This window comes from Ambystoma mexicanum, chromosome 9 (genome assembly GCF_040938575.1).
Source record: "Ambystoma mexicanum isolate Mex_15411 chromosome 9, UKY_AmexF1_1, whole genome shotgun sequence".
NCBI classification, from domain to species: Eukaryota; Metazoa; Chordata; class Amphibia; order Caudata; family Ambystomatidae; genus Ambystoma; species Ambystoma mexicanum.
In genome coordinates, this window is record NC_090931.1 from 266115812 (window position 1) to 266136479 (window position 20668).

The 20668-nt window shown below is 47.5% G+C and overlaps 1 protein-coding gene across 1 annotated transcript in view; it reads left to right on the forward strand.

Moving 5' to 3' along the window:
• The window catches only part of NUP88 (nucleoporin 88), a 405331-nt gene that overhangs the window by 149688 nt on the left and 234975 nt on the right, over positions 1-20668 (forward strand). Inside the window, exon 10 of the mRNA XM_069614602.1 lies at positions 20457-20561. Coding sequence (XP_069470703.1) covers positions 20457-20561 — 105 coding nt within the window. The remainder of the gene's footprint in view (positions 1-20456; positions 20562-20668) is intronic.

Sequence of the window (20668 nt, forward strand, 5' to 3'; positions counted from 1 at the left end):
TTTGAGGCAGATTCCTTTTCTTATTCAGTCCTTCCCTAGTCTATTGCATGAGTTCTCTGAGGCAGAAGAGGGACCCTAGTGGTCTAGGAGCCAGCTGTAGGCAGGATGAGATAGGGTTCAGTTGCAAGGAAGTCGGAGTTCCTGAGGAAGTCTCTTCAAACAAGCAAGTAATTCACTTTAGAGTTAGTTCGGGTCCAGGGACTTATGAGAAGATGACCTAGGAGGATTCTAGCAGTAGGCCTGGGTGAACTGGATGAGAGGACACCCAATCGCAAGAAACACCCTAAAGCTGCACAGGAATCACAAAAGGATTAAGGTGAGTAAATACCCCAGCCAACACAGTACCTCAGCACAGAAGAGGAGTTGCAGCAGGAAGACTTCAGGATCTGCAGCCAAAAATCTGGTCGATGTCTTTCTTTGTCATGAAGACAGAAGACCGGACTCTGAAAGGGATTTTGCAGCAGGGATCAACGAAGAAGACTACTCCAGGCAAGAGTTTCTTATCAGTTGGATGCAGCTCTGTGGTTTTGGCACCCTTTTCAGGAGCCAGGAGAAGACTGAATATTGCTGGTCGGAATCTTGTCTCTAATCTGGTCCAGCACTCTGGTGATGGGACTATAAGGACTTAAATCCTTATGTATTGGTCATTTATATAGCGCATATACACTTAGCAACAAGCATTTCAAAGCGCTTCCAATGCAGGGAGAGAATAAATGAATTGAACATTCTTAATAGTCATTGGTACATTCAGAATGGGCAAGTGCAATGCATTTAGAGATGCAACATTAAACATGAGGAAAACCGACTGTTAAACGGGACAAACGATGCACGTGCCTGATGGTTGTTACACTATGCAAGAGCTTAAACGAGAAGGAGGGAGAGAGAGAATGGGGAGGAGGGGAGACTAGGGGTAAGACGAACAAGTGCAGAGACAAATAGAAGGTGGGGGGTGGAAGTGGGAGGCAGGATAGGCACATCCAGTAAGCACCTAGAATCGATTTTATGTACAGGTAGAATAACACATCAAAGCGAAGAGTTGAAAATATGTAATGTCATTTGAAGGAGCTAGCAGCTGCCAACTCACAAATGATTCAATTCGCCGGGTGCCAATGTGTCTTGCGTGGGAAGTCACAGATAGCCCCCGGTCTAGGTGAATACTAGGAGGTGGCGAGAGGAGAGAACCAAGTGGGGGAGGGCAACGGTCCAGCCAAGCCCGGGCACGGTTAGAGACCGGGGCCTTTGATGAGGGCATTAGGTGGAAGGGCCGGCTATCCCGCCTACCGGCTAATAATTGGCCAGATGTAGCGTGAGAGGGCCAATCAGCACCTCGAGGCAAGCAAGGCACTCTGGTGCCAGAAGAACGAACAAAGGGGCCGGCGGCCATGATGGAGAGGGGCAGGCCGACCATCATAGCATCAGACCAGACGAGGCAGTGCCACTGCAGGTGCTGCATGATTAAAGTTTGCAGCAACAGCACAATGAAATGAGGATACATATTAGCATCAGGGTGCGCAGCAGATTGAGCGGAGCCCCAGTGGGCTTACCTTCATGCTTGATGAATGGTTCTCCTGGTCGGGTCGTCATCGTGGGAGGAGTGCCCCAGAGGGAAGGGAAGGAAAGTGTAGTCCATGCCAGGGCAGACACGGGCCTTTTGATGAGGGTCTTAGTTGGAAGTTGTCTTCGTGTCTCTGGAGAGCCATGAGGAGGCCACCAAAAACTTTCAGCTCGATTCAGAAGACCATGCACTGCACAATGGCTCGAAGTCCTATGGTATTGTGGTATTGCAGTCTCGCAAGGTCACAGTAAGACATGAGATGGCTCAAAATGCAGGTCTTCTTGAGTCTAGTGGATCTCACCAGGCTCTCGGTCGTCCTTTTCGGGATCCCCAGGTTGATTGGAAGGAAGTGGGTACAGCAAGCTTTGGATCTCCGGTCGCTGAAAATCACTGAAGCTGTCTTTTCATCTTCCTCTTCAGGTTCAGCTCCAGTGGTTGACTTGTCAGCAGCCTACAGGTTTGGCGTATTTAACAGAAACTACAGCACATCTGAAATCGCTCCCTGCATTTCTAGAAAGGGGTGGTCTGGCTGTCCATTCGGGACAGCTAGCCCCCCATTGAGGCTGGGTTCCTTTCAGGCAAGGTGGAAGACAGAGTTGTGGACTCCTCCCTCGTTTCCTGCCTTCTCTGACACTCTGGAGCCTTGGCAGGGAATACAAAGGATTCCTGCTGAAGCCAAAACTCCCACTGAGGTATTTCCACCTAGAATGGCAGGGAGAAGACCTCAAACTGCAAGCAAGAAAAGGCTGGAAGAAGAGGCGCCCGGTCTCTGGAGCGGGGATAAGACTACAGCGGGATGGCAATTGTGCACTGAACGCCCGCACAAGCAAGGTGGAAGCAGCTAATTGACACCATTTTGCCCTGTGCCGCAATACCTCTTGGCACACACATGGGCTATCCGCTGAGGTGGACCCTGGGGGCACCACGAAGTGCCTATTGAATGTGCAGCCCATTCACATAGCCAAAGGGCTATGAGTCAACTGTAGGGTGCACCGTGCATGGGGCGGACCCCTGGACTGAATGGTGGTGGCGGGGCCCATGTGGGTGGCCTGACGCTCGACACGGGGGCACACAAGCGGGACAGTTACCCATCACAAACACGGGCTAAGGGACACCCTCGGGGAAGCATAAAGGAACGGTAGAGGGGGCTCTTGCGGTCAAGCGGGAGCGCATAACCCTCTGCTGTGATTGGGAGCGGAGCCCGGAATTTCTCTAAGGTGCCCCCCCTAAAACACGTGAAACTGTAGCGAGCTACACCTGTTGGCAAGGCTGCCTATGTCCTTTAGTGGTAGCGCCATGTCAAATAAGCCTCCAAGAACAAAGGCGAAGCAGCCTACGCTGGATGAATATGCCAGGACCCCGCCGGGTCCTGAGGGGGCCAGGGGTAAAGACAAGCCCCCCGTGTGTGGCATCGCGGGCACAAGTGCGAACCAGGAGGTCCTGGCTGCGATCGCGGACCTTAAGTTGGCCTGGGAGACGAAGCTGGAACTGGCTGTGACTGAACTGAAGACAGCACTGGACCGCAAGGTAGGAGAAGTGCAGGAAGAGGTGAACCTTCTGCGGCAGGACGTCCGGGCCCTGGCGGAACGTACGGATAACCTAGAGAAAGAGGTGGGCCCTAACACGGCGGATTGTGCATCGCACAAGTCTGAACTACACGCCCTGGTGCAGCGGGTGGGTAATTTGGAGAGCAGGGCGGAGGAAGCAGGACGCGCCCGGAGAAATAACATTCGCATTGTGGGTATACCTGAGGGTGCAGAAGGGCACAACCCCACGGAGTTCATCGAATCCATGTTGCTGCAGGAAATACCTGGAGGGGTGCTGTCTCAAGGGTTCGCGGTTGAGAGGGCACACAGAGCTCTGATGAGGAAGCCGCCGCCAGGTAACCCGCCTAGGCCAGTGATTGCCAAGATCCTAAACTATCGGGACAGGGAAAGGATACTGGAGCACTTCCGCAAGGGAGGGACAATCCAGAGAGGAGCGGCGAACATAACGGCTTACCCGGACTATACCCTGATGGTGCAGCGAAGTCGGATGAATTTTGGAGTGGTCAAGAGGAGATTGCGGGAGGCGGGCCATAAATATATGTTGCTTTACCCGGCGAAATTGAAAGTCTTTTATAAAAATAGAACTTTATTTTTTGATTCCCCGGATGATGCCATGGGATGGCTTGATATGGTAGGAAGCCCGCAGGAATCGGACGTCCAGGCGAAAGGAGGAGATGGCGCAGATAAGTAACCGGCAGCGGGCGCGCCTGCACTGAGGGCAGCATGGAACTATGGGACTAGATTATAGTCAGTGATGTGGCCCGGCAGGCCGGTAAAAACTGAGGCAGTAGATGATGAGACTGAGCACTGTGATTGCTGCTTTATTAAGAGCCTGGCAGAGCTACTCTGCACACCCCCATTTAGAGATTAGTTAGGTCACCAATAGTGTGGTGACACCCCGCTGGGGTCTTGACCTGGGGTTCCAGGGGAGGTCCAAACGCGGGGGAGCCTGAGATCCAGGGATGGAGCTGGGCACTTTTTGGGGTGAGGTGGGGCGGGGGGAGGAGGGGGGTTGTGTGCAGTGGTTTGGTATTTTTGGGTTAAGGGAGGGGACGGGGAGTTTTGGGAGTTCAAGTTCAAATATGAGCCTTTTGGAAGAATTAAAACCAGGAGTCTGTTTGGTGTGGGAGGAGGGGCTGACTAGAAGGGGGAAGGGGAAATTACCGATGAATCATGGGGGACCTTAAGATATTAACTTGGAATGTGCGAGGGCTCAACAGTTATTTGAAGCGAAATAAGGTCATGCTATATTTGAAGCGACATAAGATAGACGTCGCCCTGCTACAGGAGACGCACCTGACACGGGAGAAAGTGGAGCTCGTTGGGAGGAAATGGAGAGGAACTGTGGTGGGTGCATCGTACTCTGCCTATGCAAGGGGGGTTTTGGTATGGGTGGCTCCGCATGTTCCATTTAAGCTTATGGAAGAAAAGGTAGACGAGGACGGGAGGTTGGTTATGTTGAGGGGGCTGATAGAGAACAAAGAGGTGTGCATTGTTAATACATATGCCCCTAACCAAAATACGGCGGCATACTTTAGGACGCTGTGTACCAAATTGAGTGAGTGTATGGGCGGTGCGATGATCTGGGGGGGGGGATTTTAATTGTGTATTGGACCCTAGGGTAGATAGGTCGGATGATAGGACGGACAGGCCCAACCCGGCGGCTAAAGTATTGCAGGCGCTGCTGGATGACTTTGGCCTGGTAGACGTTTGGAGAACGAGACACCCCGGTGAGAGGCAATACTCGCACTACTCGGCCCCGCATCAACTGCACACGAGGCTTGATTACATCTTTGCCACTCCAGACATAGCCACTGAGAGCACCCATATAGATTATAAAGCGAGAGTCCTATCGGATCACTCGCCTTTGGTCCTGGGGTGGCAGTATTGCCCCCCCAGGGCGCGAATACCGACGTGGCGCCTCCGAGCGGAGGCGCTTAAGGACCCAGTTTTCAGAGAGGACATGAGAGAGGAGATTGTTGCCTATTTCGAGGTGAATACCGGGAGCGTAAAGTCTGCGGGTACTTTATGGGAGGCTTTCAAGGTTGTGATGCGGGGGGCTGCCATTGCGAAATCGAAGGGACTGATGGGTGGAGTTCTAGCTGACCTGCATAAAGCCGAAATAGAGCTGGAGAGAGAGTTGGGAGGGGGCGCGGCTGATACAGAAGTAGTGCTCAGATTGCAGCGGCAGTGCGCGGAATACTGGTATAGGCTCTGTAACCTTAATTACAAAAAGTATGTAGAGAGGCAGCATGCAGGGGGAGATAAAACGGGCCGGCTCCTAGCGTGGTTGTACAAGAGCGAGACCCCTAGATCTCTGATTCGGACTGTGACCAACGCAGAGGGCGTCACGGTGGACACCCAAGAAGGTGTTAATAGGGCATTTGCCGAATATTACAATGTGCTGTATGAGGACGCAGAGGGGGGCAGCAATGAGGAGATAAATGAGGTACTGGAAGATATTGGCCTGCCCCAAGTTAGCGACGAGGAGAGAGAAGAGCTGGATGCACCGATTACTTTGGAGGAACTTAAGGGGGTCGTAAGGCAGTTACCCACTAGCAAGGCTCCAGGCGCAGACGGGTTCCCCAGCGAATTCTATAAGGTGTACGGGGAGGAGGTGCTCCCCCCCCATGCTGGAAATGCTCAACGAGGCGTTGGAGGTGGGACGGCTGCCAGAATCACTTAGGGAGGCGATTATAATACCGCTCCCCAAGCCCAATAAATCGGGACACGATTGTGGCTCCTACAGGCCCTTGTCGATGTTGAACCAGGACAGTAAGATACTGACGGCCGTCCTGGCCAACAGAATGCGAAAAGTAATTGGCAAGCTAATTCACCCAGACCAGACGGGCTATGTCCCGAGCAGGAACATCACCCACAATCACAGACGGCTCCATCGAGTGGTCGAATGGGGGTGCAATAACGAGGGCGAAATGGCGATTGTGGCACTGGACGCAGTTAAGGCGTTCGACTCGGTTAAGTGGCCATGGTTGCTGGCGGCCCTAGCAGGATATGGAGTGGGGCCAGGCTATATCAGATGGGCTAAGATACTATACAATGAACCGCTGGCTAGAGTTCGAACGGGTTCGGTGGTGTCCGAAAGGTGGCGGCTGGGCAGGGGCACTAGACAGGGGTGTCCCTGGTCCCCGATGCTTTATATTTTAGCCCTGGAGCCCTTAGCAATCTATCTTAGGCAACAATATGACCCAATCGGTATAGAGGTGGGAGGGGAACGACATTTTATATCCTTGTATGCAGATGATATGTTACTATATCTGAAATACCCGGAGGAAAATCTTCAATATGTTCTGGAGGTAATGGAGAGGTATGCCAGGCTGTCCGGTATAGCGGTGAACCCCCAGAAATCTAGTTTGTTCCCGCTGGGTAGCTATGTGGGAATTCAGGCAGAAGGGTTGCCGGTGTTGCAGGTCCCGTGGGCAGTGAGCTCTTTTCGCTACTTGGGAATAGATGTGTATCACACGGTAGAGGAGGAACATAGGCGCAACACGGAAATAGCCATTGGGAAAATCGGGAAATGCATGAGGTTCTGGGAGAGGTTGCCTCTGGCGATGATGGGCCGAGGTGCTATGCTTAAGATGGTGGTTTTACCTAGGCTGTTGCATTATTTTAACAATATCCCATACATGATACCTAAGAAGTTTTTTGTTAAGCTGCATGGTATGTGCAGGGACTTTTTGTGGCGCAGCACCCGGAATAGAGTTGCGTTATGGAAGTTGCAGAACTTCTACGAGAAAGGCGGCATTAAACTGCCTAATTTTGAAGTTTACTATGTGGCGGCCCAACTGCAATACGTGGCTAAGTGGCTCTCAGATGACGTGACCCCTGAGCACAAGTTGTTTGGGAGGAACTGTACTCCTTTTTATTTGCGGGAAATTATCTGGTTGGCTAGCTCGGAATTGAAGGAGCGCCCTAGAATGCTGTTGCTGGGGCGGAACATGTGGCGGCGAGCCTGTCGGATGATGGGGGACCCTTTCCCGTGTGTTCTGCAGATACCGTTGGTCGCACTGGTGGAGGGGGACAGGCAGCTGAGAGTAATTATTAGGACCTACTGGGAATCAGTGGGACTGGTCACGCTAGGAGACATGTGGCGAGACGGGACTATCACGACCTTTGAAGGACTCGGGGGGGGGGGGGGGGGGGGGGGAGACGGGACTACACGTGGGCCAATATGTCACCTATCACGTACTAGTGCAGAAGATTCGTAGTATGTGGCCTGAAACGTCGTTAGCGGAGGAACCAGATGCTACGGCGGGGGTAATATATGATATATCGGAGGGTGGGCATGAGGTCTCAAGGCTGTATGAGATGATGATGACCAAGGTGGGGGAAGGACTTGGGGCACTTGAGATTAGAATGGGAAACAGAAATGGGAGCCCCGATTGAAGATGGGATGTGGCAAAGGGCTTTGGGATATCATAAGAAGGTGTCGAGAAATGCCAGGTTTAAACAAATACAGCTATATGTTACGCACAGGGCATACATGACCCCTCTCAGAATATCGAAGTTCCGAAATGTTGGGCGCCAGGCGTGCCCTAAGTGCGACCATGAGAGCGCTGACATGATACACATGTTCTGGGCGTGCCCGGTAATTGGAAGCTACTGGGGCGAAGTGGCGCAGAGGTTAGCGGCAAAGGGGGTCACGCTCCAGGTAGACTCGGCCTGGGCCTGCTTGTTGGGAGGGTATCCCAGAGCGAAGAAACTTAGACATGTAGAGAAATTGAAAGACTTGGCATACGTACTTGCGAAACGAAGGATTGCTATGGGATGGAAGGGGTGTCACAGGCCACGAGTGGAAGTCTGGTGGAGGGACCTACAAAAATGGGCGGAGGCTGAAACGGTGGTGTGGCAAGAGGCTAGTAGTTATACTGGGGATGAGGAAATGGGTTCCCTCATGGCGTGGAAATTATTGATAGCTGAATTGTTTGGAGCAGTGTCGGATCCAGCTGAATCTGAGGGCAGCGATGCCCAACCGCACGGAGCAGACACTGAAAGTGAGGAACACGCAGGCTCATAGGGGGGGGTGGGATTGGGAGTGTAGTGTTTTAGGTTGTCAAACGTGTTTAAATGAAACGTTATAAGCTTTACTGAATGCTGGTTGTTGGTTGTTTGGTTCTAATAAAAACTTTAAAAAAAAAAAAAAAAGAAAAGGCTGGAAAAAAGGATCCCACCATTTTAAATATTGGTCCTTCTGTGCATTACTGAGGCTGAATTAACAGCCTGCGAGTATAAATGACTATAAGTCATAAAGGTAAACCCGCTCCCACCAGCCATTCATGTAAACTCGCAATTGTAACAAAATGTTTCCAGGTAAATCAGAAGGGGGATACATTGCATCACCTCATCACTCCATACCAGGGTTGTGCCGGCTATCTATACAAAATGTAAAGCGGGATAAAGAGCCCTCTTTACTACTTGGGAACTGTAGTTCACCCAAGTACATGAAAGAAAAATGAACAGGGGAGCCCATAGGGGCAACCCAGTCTAACCCCCCAAATGTTGTAGGAAACTATAACTTCAACCATACACTACGGAGAGACATAAAAAGGTCACCCATAAAAAGAGTAAAAGAATAGGTGAGAGGGGGAAAAGCTTCCCCTTCACCTAGGGACAAGGTAAAACAGTTACCTAGTCGAAACAAAATGTTCTGGGGTGGACACAGGTCAGGAAGACTTATCATAGATATGAAATTCTTACCTAACTGGGTAGCTGTCCCTTCAGGACAGCCAGCTCCCTGGTTTCAACCGGTTGCAGGCAGGCCAGAAGACAAAGACCAGGGAAGTTTCGGGATCCTCACCTGCTTCCTGTCCTCGGACACACTGGTGCCTCTGCAGGCTTCACTAGGGATTCCTGCTGAAGACAAAACTCAAAGGAGGACCCCCCACTGTGCAACACTGTACAAAGGGTGCTGTGTGCTGCAACAGTATTGCAGATGTCTTAAGAAAAGATGGAGGATTGCATGACTCCATAAAATAAAGTACCCAAATAATGAATAAGGATTCCCAGGATCAAAGCAAAAGAAAGGATGAATGAGTGGGGAAAAAATATCCCACTCATTCAGGAGAATTTAAAGTCCAGCAAAAAGTGCTGGGAGGTCTCACAGGTGGAGGAGATTGTGAAAAAATCTCCCGAACACCTATGACCATACATGGCTCCACAGTTCAGAAACTCAATCCTGTAGAAGCAGATAAACTATTATTCATAGATTAACCATGTTTTTAGCTCACTTTCTATCAAGATTAGATCTTGAGTATACTGGACGTTTTTCTAATTGTATGTAATGTTTGATGCAGATTTTCCCCATTCCAAGAATGTGTTTTTTTTTTTTTTTAAATGGTTCTCTGCCTACTGAAGTCAACTTCTGCCATGCAGACGTCAAACTTTCTAATTGAGTGCTTGTGTAATACTTAGCTTTGGAAACTTTAAGGCCTACCTTCGGGGGAGGAGCTACCCTTGCCAGCAACACCCTGCTTCAACCACTTTTGGACATTTTACATCTGAGAAGCCCACTGCATGCCACCAGAAAAGCAGGCCCCTGGGTAGTCCAGTGTTGGGTCTACAGTGAACACCTTCTTAATGGGGCCAACAACAAATAAACTCCATTTTCCAGAAGATAGTCTCTTTGTAGACCCACTTTGTGTGGACCTAGGCAAGCCCATTCTTTCAACCTTTCCTTGGCCCATGTCTGGGCAGCAGTAATGGCGTAATCGTGGTCCAGTCTTAGGAGGGGCGTGTGATAAGAATGCAGTGTAAAACAGTAGCCCTTTGAAGAAAGGTAGGCCCAGACAGAGAGAACTGTTAGGCAGGAATTGATGTAGTAACCCTGTGGGAGACTACACAACACTTGTCCTCTTGGTATTAGTTAACCCACCTATTGGTATAGGTCTGTGCTACACAAGTTGGTAGTGGGACTGAGCAGCCAGACCTATCTTAAGAGGGGTAGATGTGCGCTGTAGAATTGAAATCCACAAATACAAGTTTCCAAATTACACTTAAACAAGGTTTTCTAGTTAAATAATTATTTAAGTCATTTGTAAATAAGCATCCTTTAAAAAGGGCAATGTGCAATAATCAAAATACACTTCAAAATACTTTTCCAGAATTCCAGATACTCTTTAGAGGTGCTTCATACACACTTCCCACACCCTGAGGTGACTTCAGTAGCTAGGACAGTAATGGCATTTATATATCACGTGTATACTTTATTAGATTCTGAGGTTGACAGAAAGGAAAGGTTAAAGGAAGGAAAAAGGTTCTCAGGGCATGTGAGTACTTTAAATCTTCCAAGGAAGTCTAGATAAAAAAAACATTCCCAGCAATTTTTGTTTAAAACCAATGCATCACCTATGAGGGACAGTAAGAATCAGTCAATGGTATGGAAGAGTCTGCAGGGAGCCAAGACTGCCAAAGTCAATTGGAGCAAAGTGTATGTAGCCGAGGCACTTCTTGGATAACAAAAGTCTTGCACAAAGTTAGAGAGTTTGTTGTAGAGAAATCACTGTAAGGTCACAAGCTGTTACACTTGTGAAAGTTAGAGCTGAGATCAACTCTAGAAAAACAGCTACTGCAAGTCTCAACTGAGAAGAGCAAGCTACAATGAGCCCACAATCATACCAGTACCTTTGGTTAGAAGAGGGTCCAGCTGGCTCCTGTCTGGTTTCAGCGATGCAGATCCTGTGTTCCTGGGCCTCAGTCGTGGGGACAAGAGGGAGGACGTCTGGGGAATCCTGCGGCAGCAATTCAATGGTCGGCGGTAGCTACATGCTCTTTTCGGATTAGTGGCATTTTGCGGTTTCAGCGCTCTGTAAATAGCACCACCGCGGATCCTGGACACCAGTTGGGCTTCCTTAACTCCTTGAGTCCTGCACTCCGGTGAGGTGACTCGTGCTCTGGTCGACCTGCTTCTGGAGGTTCCTCTGGAGCTTGCTGGAGCTTTTGGGCCGGTTTACAGACGTTGCACTCGACTATGCATTTCTCGACCCCTGGCACTCGCTTCCTGCAGCCGCAAAGAAATGCAGCCAGTTGAGGAAGGTCTTCCAGCAAAGTCAGTCTCTGGGTTAGTTGGTCCCACTAACCCAAGGGAAGAAGTTCTCCCTTCCTGGAGCTTCTCTTGTAGCTTAGAAAAAGGAGTTTTAGCACAGCAGCAGGGCTTCACTGGGAAGTTCAGCGGTCCAGGAGGATGCAACAAGCTTTGTTCATGGTTTCTTCGTCGGGTTGTTCTTCTCAGTGGTTGACTCTGTCTTCAGTCCCAAAACCTTTGTCTTTTAAGCAGGTTTCTCCCATTCATGCACAGCCTAGCTGTCGCTCACACAGCAGGGTGGCTGTCCTGCAAGGCCAGCCAGCCAGCCAATCAGGGCTTGGTGCATTCAGGTTTCCCTGGAAACTAAGGACAAGGGAGATTTGGGCACCTCTCTCACTTCCTGCCCCTGCAGACACACAGGAGCCATAGGCGGGTTTCAGTACTGAAGCCTGCCAAAGGCAAAACTAACAAAGGACTTAAACCTGGTTTGGCACACCTCAAGAAAGACCTTCCAAACAAGAAATGGTGAAAAAAGACAAATGGGGCCATTTTGATACAATGGTGACCCATGGGAGCTATACTGCAGCTGAAGATTCAGCCTGCGGTAGAAAAGCACAAAGGTAGGAAAATAATTAAACCACTGCCACCAGCCATTTAAAGTAGTGAGGGTAACCTATAAAAAATGTTACATGAGTAAGTAGTAAAAGGGGCTACTAAGTAACCCCCCAGCACTCCACATATGATGGTGTGTCCTGGACCCACAAAGAGAAGAGGTAAGTAAAGTCAATTTCACGTTACTGTTCTTGGGAACTGTAGTTCCCCCAAGAAAAAGTATTTATACCTTAAGAGAAATCTAAAGGATTTCCCTGTGGCACTTCACTGAAGGTGCTGTGTGTCACCATACAAAAAGAAGATGCCTATGGAGTTTGTCAGACTCTAAAAACAAAGGAAACACATAATCCAAATCGGATCAAAACACATGAGCGAGTGAGAAAAAGGGTTCAAAGTCCTGAAGTCCAGCAAAAGAGCTGGGGCTCTCTAAGGTTGAAGCGAATTAGCATGGAAATGAGAATTCTCCCTAACGGAAATTTAGAACGTATATTGTTAATGGCAAGTAAATTACTTGTTGCCAGTTACAGTTGGAAGTTCAAAAACTTAACTTAAGGATATGCCACAAAGTTAACCCACAGTATTTCTGTACACAGTATGAAAACATGTAACCTAGGGTAGCTCAACTGGGAGACCTCCCCCATAAGAAACAATGGGTGATGTGGTATGTCAGCAAGAGGAAACAAACCAATGGTTGCTACCTAAAACAACTAAATGAGGGTGTTAGTCATCAGTAGTGAAGTCTGTAACGAAGTCTGTCCTCCATCCTAAAACTAGCCTAGCCTGACCCGAAAACTTATTATATTAAATGACAGAAAAGACCACAGCTCTCACAGTTCTCCTTAATATGAAAGCTTTAGGTAGTTCCTTGCCAATTCTTGTAGCAAGTCTTCTAATTCTTGAAACGGGCTCCTCCGGGCCCTTGTATAAGAGTTACATTTCTTCCTCCGAGTTTTCTGTGAATAATTCTCTCTTCTTTCTATATTCTTCTTATTATACCATACAGATAGTTATTATTGAACCTTCACTCCTCTTCAGTCTTTGTAGGATTCTCCCTCTGCTCACAAATTTGATCTTTACTGGGACAAGAAGGGCCAGTCCTGCTGTATTTCTCACTCTTCTTACAAGTGTGCCACTCACAAGGACAAATGTGAATAGTCCCGCTCTGTTTATAGGTTTGCCACTCCCTAGGATGAGTCTGATTAATCTCGCTGCATTTCTGAGTCTTCTTATAAAGTTCACACGCAATGGGAAGAGTATGATTACTCCACTCTGTTTGGTTTCACACCATTTGTAGATATCACTCACACCCTTAATCCCAGGTTTCCCGCTCTCCCCTTTACCTGGAATGTAATCTGCCTGTGCCACTGGTTCTGTATTCTTCTTTGCTTTGGTTTCACTGATCTTCAGGATGGCTTTTTCGCTTTCTTCCAATTTCTCTGGAGACTTGCTTCGGTCTCTGAACGGGTTATCAGCTCCATAAGGGTTCTTCTTTCTCTCTCCCTGTTGGCCACCACCTCTCGTACTTGTTTCCCTCCTGATATGTGCTTCTGTCTGGCAGACATACCACAGTCTGCCGCTGATGTGCTTTATCCACGGCACGTTGAAGTTGGGGCTCTCGGTCCGCCCTTGGACTACCAGTCTCTTGACACTCCTACTTTCGGTTGCTCGCTCTGTACTGCTCCTCGGGCATTGCTTGTCTCATTCCATTTGCTGCCATGCAAACCAGCATTCTCCCTGAGTCATCGGCTTCCCTGAGCCAGCTGGTTTGTATCCCCTGGGTTTCCCCTTCCTGGTTCTCTGGATCCACCCACTTTTATCATGCAGCACTGGTAAACCAGCCTCTCACCATGGTCCTTCCTTTGTGTTGGACTTGTGCTCTTTATAACTCCTAAAACATTAGAGTGGTACATTTCACCACGGACTAGAACACCGAAAAACACTAAAACATTAAATATATTAAGGGTAGTGGGGTCAGGGTTTAAAGTGGGTCGGGATGGGGGAAGAGAGAATTCAGTGTTTTGACCTCGATGAAATGTAGCAATCTGTAATTTCCATTCGGTCGGTAAAATCACATATAACCGTTTCTTCGTCTCAGTGGTTGACGCTGCCATTCTTCATTACTTCTGCATTCTTATTCTTCGCAGTCCCATACTCGGGATAATACAAAGGGAGTTCCTTTATTGGAAATGGAGTACTTGTCCTCAAGGGAGTTTCTCTCTGTGAGGTTCCACTTGCTGTCCACCCTTAGGGGGAATGTTTCATTGCGGGCTCACCTCCCTAGCCTCACAGGAAGGGACTTGCCTCTTGGGGAAAATGAATCCTTCGATTCATCACGAACTGACTGGCTTTTAATGATAATGATGTGTTATTTATATAGCGCCTTAATCCAAAGCGCTTTACAGAGAACATATTTACATACAATATCACCCAACCAAAATTAGTACTCATTTATCGACCTCTGAAGGATGAAAGGCTGAGTTGGCCTTGCCAGGATTCGAACCTGCGACCTGCAGATCACACTCGGATCGCAGCAGCAAGCGCTCAACCTGCTGAATTATCTTAACGGGCTGAGTTGGATATTGGTCATATGCTGCAGTGCCCTAAAGTGTTTTTTTTTTTTTTTTTTTTTTTTTTTTTTAAAAAGCACCCAATGTTGGAGAGCGGATTTCACTTCAGGTTTGCTTGGGTGCAAATTTGAGTACTGGAAACTTCTGGTTTATGTTCAGCTCCTCTGACCACTCAATGGGATCCAGTTAAAAACAAAGTGAGTTTTACTGTGACAATTTCTGGTGTTCGTGATGCATCGGTTCAGTTGGTCTCTAAGATCCTCAATCAAGAAGACTGCTGTGGAGTCACTGGGGGTGCTTCTGTGTCAAACAAAGACGGATGTCTGTTTATTTCGAATCCGAAAAGGACACATTTGAAATTTTCGAAATGGCAATAACGAACATCACCCTGCAGCAAGATGCCACTCTGTGAACCCCCTTTTACTCCTTACTTACCTTTTGGCGACGCACTTCGCTGTGTGCCGCTAACTCCCTGTCTCCCTGCAACGCCAGTTCCCTTCACTTACGTGGATGAGAACTGGCACTGCAGGGTGCTTGTTTCTTTTTTCATTTTTTCTATAGGAAGCAGGGGACACCCCGCAATCCCTGATTCCTTTATAGCGACCAAGAGGGTGGGGGGACACTCCTGCATCCCTTGTTCACTATAATGGCACCATATGGCATATGTGTTCAAAATATTCGGCTGTTCGATATTTTCAGACAGCTGAAATTCTGAGAAGTATGCCATACCTTTTTTTTTTCTATTCAAACATTTCTACGGATACCAAAAGAGACAGAACTGCTAGAGCTGGTGTACTAAGTACTTGTCTGGTACACAAAGTGTACTTTTGGTCCTGGAAGCACACTGTTAAGTGGATGAGGTTTCAATAAGAAATGCACTTAGAATCTCTACATTCCTTTCGAGTGTCTTGTACTTGCAAGGCTTTGGTGTTTTCTCTTGGATTATTAGTTGCAGATACTTTCCAGATCTGGTGCTCCAGAAATGGGAGTTATGTGTGCTTGCAACTTGGTTGGGTCTGGCAGGTCAATGAAAGCGAAATCCAGTTTCTCTGCACCTTCTTTCCAGAAGTCTGACTGAGAATACTGGCGGAATTTGGTATCGGATCGGTTTTTGGAAATATGCTCGCTAGCAGAGCTTGCCCAAGATTCCTCTGGGTTGACATATTTGATGCATCGAGACTCATTCCCAGCTTTGACAAGTTAAGCTGGGGGTTGGGAGATCCCCTCCACTCCATCACAGGGTCGTAGCCAGTCAATCATTTAGCAGCACCTGTACCATGCTATTTCTCAGGCTTCCACTAGGTTTGGAAGCCACACAACTAGCTAAGCAAGGAGTCTTGAAAAGCTAGCTTTATGGGCCCCGCAAAGGAAAGGATACTTGCATGACAGTGTACTTCTTAGAGCACCCTGAGTGGTGTAGGGCCCCTCAGGAGCTCATTCAGAATGTGAGGCCTTGAATGATAATTTCCCTAGAGTGAAGTGTCTGTGTCTTTGTCTCTGTCCCTCTGTCTCAGCACCAGCCAGTTCGGAAAAAGTGAAATGCAGGAGACTTGTGCCAGAGATGCATTTTAGGAGCTTTGACCTCACCAGCCCCTTGGCTAAAAGTGACAAAGCAGGCCTTAATCAGTGCTTCTATCATTGGTAAATGATGGTCACGTGGTGTTCAATATTGGGGCCACAATCCAAGCCGACATCCTTGCTTCCCTTTCCACAGTTAAACCTTTCCTTGAAACTCTGGTCTGGCTTGCAATACATTTGTACACCCCACACACATTCCCAGAATTCTCAAAAATGTGCCAATTACCTCCACCTTAAGAGACCCCCAGCAACTTTGCTGGATTTTGAGGACTTGATTTATTTTAACCTGGAGAGAGTGTGACCCTTTTTCCCACTCTCTCTTGTATTTTTGTGTGAATTGTAGCTCAGTTTCTTTTTGGTTATGGAGTCTAACAAACTCCATAGGCATCATCATTTACAATGAAAGAAGAAGAAGAAAACAGTCGACTACTAAAAACTGTCGATATTGTGAGATGATGGAAAACGAAACATTGCGCCATCTCCTCCTTCATTGTTCAGGAACAAAAAAGCTGCGAACCATCTATCTTAATCCACTCAGAGCTCGGCACCTAACGGCAAACGAAGAAACTTGGTGGAACATGCTAATGTGTGGCAATTCCACATCTTTGACTGTGGCAACAGTGAACTTTTTGGAAAAATTGAAGATGGAGGGAAAAAAACAATAAAAGAAAGCTCCAAACATTGCAACAAACAGAAAACTGCACAACAGTCACAACGAGAAACAACAAATGAAGACAGAAAAATCTGGACAGAATTTGTAAAAATTGTAATACAATTAAACACAAAAAAATCTTTTTTTACAATTGTAACATAGCACCTTCAGTGCAGTGGCACAGGGAAGTCTTTTAGATTTCCCAAGGTTTAAATACCTTCTCTGGGATAAACTACTGTTTCCTAGAGCAGTAAAGTGAAATTGGCTTTACTTAGGGTGTTTGCTAGACCCGGCACACCATATCTTGCAATAGAGTGTTGGAGGGGTTACTTGGTATCCCCTGTGTCTAAATGCTCATGTAACATTTTTTGTTACCCTTTCCTCAGTTGACTGGCTGGTGGCAGTGGTTTCGTTTTGAACTACCAAGGTTTGCATTTAACGCGACCGTTTGCGGACCTGGTAACGTTAAACGCGGTAGCCATCTTTTTCAGAATGGTGTCTAGCCATCATTGCTAAAATGGTCCAGTCTTTGTTTTTTGCCATGTCTTTGTGGAAAGGTCCTTCTAGAGCTTTTCTGTGCGCCAAACCAGGTTTGGTCTCTTGGTTAATTTGCCTTTGGCGGGCTTCCGGAGTAAAACCTGCCTCTGGCTCCAGAGTGTCTGGGGTAGGCAGGAAGTCAGGGAGGTGCCCGAAACTCCCTGTGCTTATTCTCCTAGGAGACCCAAATGCACTCTGTGGTGATTGGCTGGCTGACTGTCCGGCAGGGACAGCCATCCTGCTGGGTGGGTGACGGCTAGGCTGGAATGAATGGGAGAGAACTGAATAAAAGGCGAGTCTTTTGGCTTTGAAGGCAGTCGACCACTGGACGAAAGAACCAAAGAAGAGCTTGAAGAGGACGCCTGCTGCAACTCCTGGACCTTTGGTTTGCCCGGTGAAGCCTTGACTACTTGCCAAGTTTGCATCGACAGAGAAGCCCATGCAAGGACTTCTCCCTTGGAGTTGGTGGGACCAATCAACTCCAAAGTAAGCCACCTGGACACCAATGTCGGAGCTGATTTACCTTCCTCAGAGTTGCTGTAGGAACCGAATCGCCAGGGAGAGGGACACCAGAGTGTGTGCGTTACTTTTAAGCTGGCCTAAAGCTTTTGGAAGATCCTCTGGACTCCCACGAAGCAGGACTGACCAAGCCTGAGTGCCCTCAGCAGAGTGCAGGACCCCAGACGTGTGGACAGTCCACCTTGACAGCCAGGAACTGCGCTTATTGCTATTTGCTGTACCGCAAGGAGATGAAACGAAAAACAGCCACTGAAAGTAAAGTTTGCCGGTTGGCAGTTTTGATGGTGCCAGTACAGTGCAGGAGTCCCCCCGACGTCCTCTGTCTTGTCCCCACGACTGAGGCCCAGGAACAGTGAGATCTGCAGAGCTGCACAGGAACAGAAGTCATCAGCTGCATCTTTTCTTCTTTACCAAGGTACTGTAAAATAAGTCTAAGAGAATTTACCTCTTACTGTAGAAGTGCTTGTAACTTCCACAAGTCTAATCAGCTTGTGGCCCTACATTTGATTTTTCTTTTCATCAAAGACTCCTAAGAATTTGAGCAAATACTTTTCCATTAGTTACCAGAAGTGCTTTATCCTATCCAAGACTTTGCCTATTGAATTTGGCTTGGCCTATTGAATTGAATGCCTCTTCTAGTGAACTCTAAAAGTTTCTGCACTGCTTAAGAATATTTGTGGTCTCTTGTGTTCTAATAATCTTTGCCTTTTACCAAGTTTTAAAGAGTATTCTGAATCCCAACAGTAAGGTATTAATGTCCCCAACACCATTGTGGGTGTAGGTTGTGTCTGTGGGCCATCCCAAAAGGGCCTTGTCTGATTCAGAAACTCCAGGTGTACAGTATTGAAGTATATTTGTGTTACTATATTATTGCTCCCTTCTGAAGAAGGCTTTATAACTGAATGATACATTATTAATTGTTTATGCAAGAAACCTTGAGTGTAAGAGTTTATTTGAATACCTGTACCTATGAATCTTTGTAACTCCACTACAGCTCACATTTCCCCTCTTGAGATAAGCCTGGCTGCTCAACACGCTACCAAAACTGTGTAGCACATGCTTATACCAAAGGTTGGGTTGCCTATAACTGTAGTCATAGTTGTTTGTAGTGTTCCCAGAGGGTACTGCATTCAAACTTTGCCTAACTGTCTACACCAAAAGGCTTTAAAAATTACAAACATTGCGCTCAATGAATACTGAATAACTTTCCATAAAGACACTTTGAAGACAAGACATTCTACCCATATGGCAACAGTAACAAAAGTTTCTTCATACATATACAATTCTTGCAGCTTTAACAAGCATTTGTAAAGTCATGTGGGATAAATTGTGGTTATTTATTGAGGGTATAGGGTGTTTCAACCAGAAAGAAGTGCAAAATGGAAGCTATCAAATAGGCAATCCTGGGCCAGGTGCTGTATGCAAGTGGGAGAGGTAGTGAGTGATCAGCTGACCAGTGGATGGCAGAGGATATATAAAACAAAGTAGGACGGGGCCAACATATTCGAGGGGGCTCTTGGTTCTGGAGGTGAAGCTTAAGTGCAGTTTAAGAAGTGGCAGTAGTGTTTTGAAGAGCAGCGGGAATTCCAGTGGTGCAGGCAAGGAAAGGGGGGCATAAGCTAGATGCATTGGAGAGTCGTCGGAGCACAAAGGGATTTGGGAGCGTACGTGATTTTGAAGGGTGAGGAGAGTAACAGGCGATTGTATTACCAGAGTAGCGGGAGCAAGCCCATGCATGGATTTGAAAACCAGCAGTAAAGGTTTAGAGGAACCAGCTTTTCATGGAAAGCCATCTGGCATTGTGGAGGTGGGAGAAGATTGGAGAAGAGCGTACTCAATGTTGCCATACGACCATGTACAGTCAAGTACGGAGAAGGAGTAAAAGGTGAAGGTAATGTAGAAGGCTGACAGTCGTCCATGTGGCTGAGTAACGGAGTCTGTGTTTTTATTAGATATATATATATATATATATGAGAAGAGCAGATTTTATTGCCATCTAACAGGTTTATCCTGGCCACAGTCAAGGGGGAAGTAATACAGTGGTTGATGTTGAACACGCTTTTAAAATTGACCTCAGTTGCATGCCTTGGAGGGAGGGGGGGGGAAGAGTAAGGCATGCTAAAGGAAAATGAAACTGTGAAGGCAGGAAGATGGATTACTTTGGTCTCCAAGGAGTTAAGAAAAGAAAGTGCCATACAGAGACATGGGCAGACAGGTCAGGAGAAACAATGGCGAAGGACATGATTTGCATGTAGGCCTTAAAGAGGGGATAGGAGAACCCAAAGGAGATCAGTAGATGGGTGCGGCGAAGAGGCCATGAATGGTGTTTTGGAGGTGGAAACATGGAGGCAGGTTGGATCAGAAGTTGCAGACTTCCAAGAGATGGACCGACTAAAAAGGTAGAATGGAGTCCAGTGAAGGGTGGTGTCCTGGATTCCAAGGTTGGTGAGGATATGAATGAGAGGAGTGGTCCACCATAACAAAGGAGGCTTAAAGATCTAGTAGAATTAAAATAAAGGACAGTTTACAGTGGTGAGCAGTAGTCCTAGTTAGGTTGAGGTCTGATTCAGTAAAATGGCAACTGCGAAATCCAGATTGGAGAGGGTCCAAAAGGCCATTAGTGCCCATATAGGAGACCCTGTTCAAGCCACAATGGTTGAGGATCTTTGTGTATTGTGGGCGGAGAGCTGCAGGCCGATAGTTGGCAGGATTGTTTTGGTCAGCCGAGGGCTTTGTGAAGATTGGCAGGACAGTTGCTACCTTGAAGACTACTTGATGTAATTTATCCTGAAATTAATTGCTTTCTAGACACAAGGTGCTAATGTTAAATTCATATTGTTTGTTTTCACAGCCAGCCATCTCCTGTTCAAGGATTCTGGATCGTCTCTGATGTTTCTCTGGGAACGACGTTAATCTGCATTACTAACACTTTTGAGTGCATAACAAGACCATTACTGTAAGTAGACATGTCTGTGGGGGAGAGGGACCCGTTTTGGGGTGGGAGGAAAGCCTGCTGTCATTTTGGCAATGTATATCGCCGTTTCCTGTTGTATAAAAAGTCAT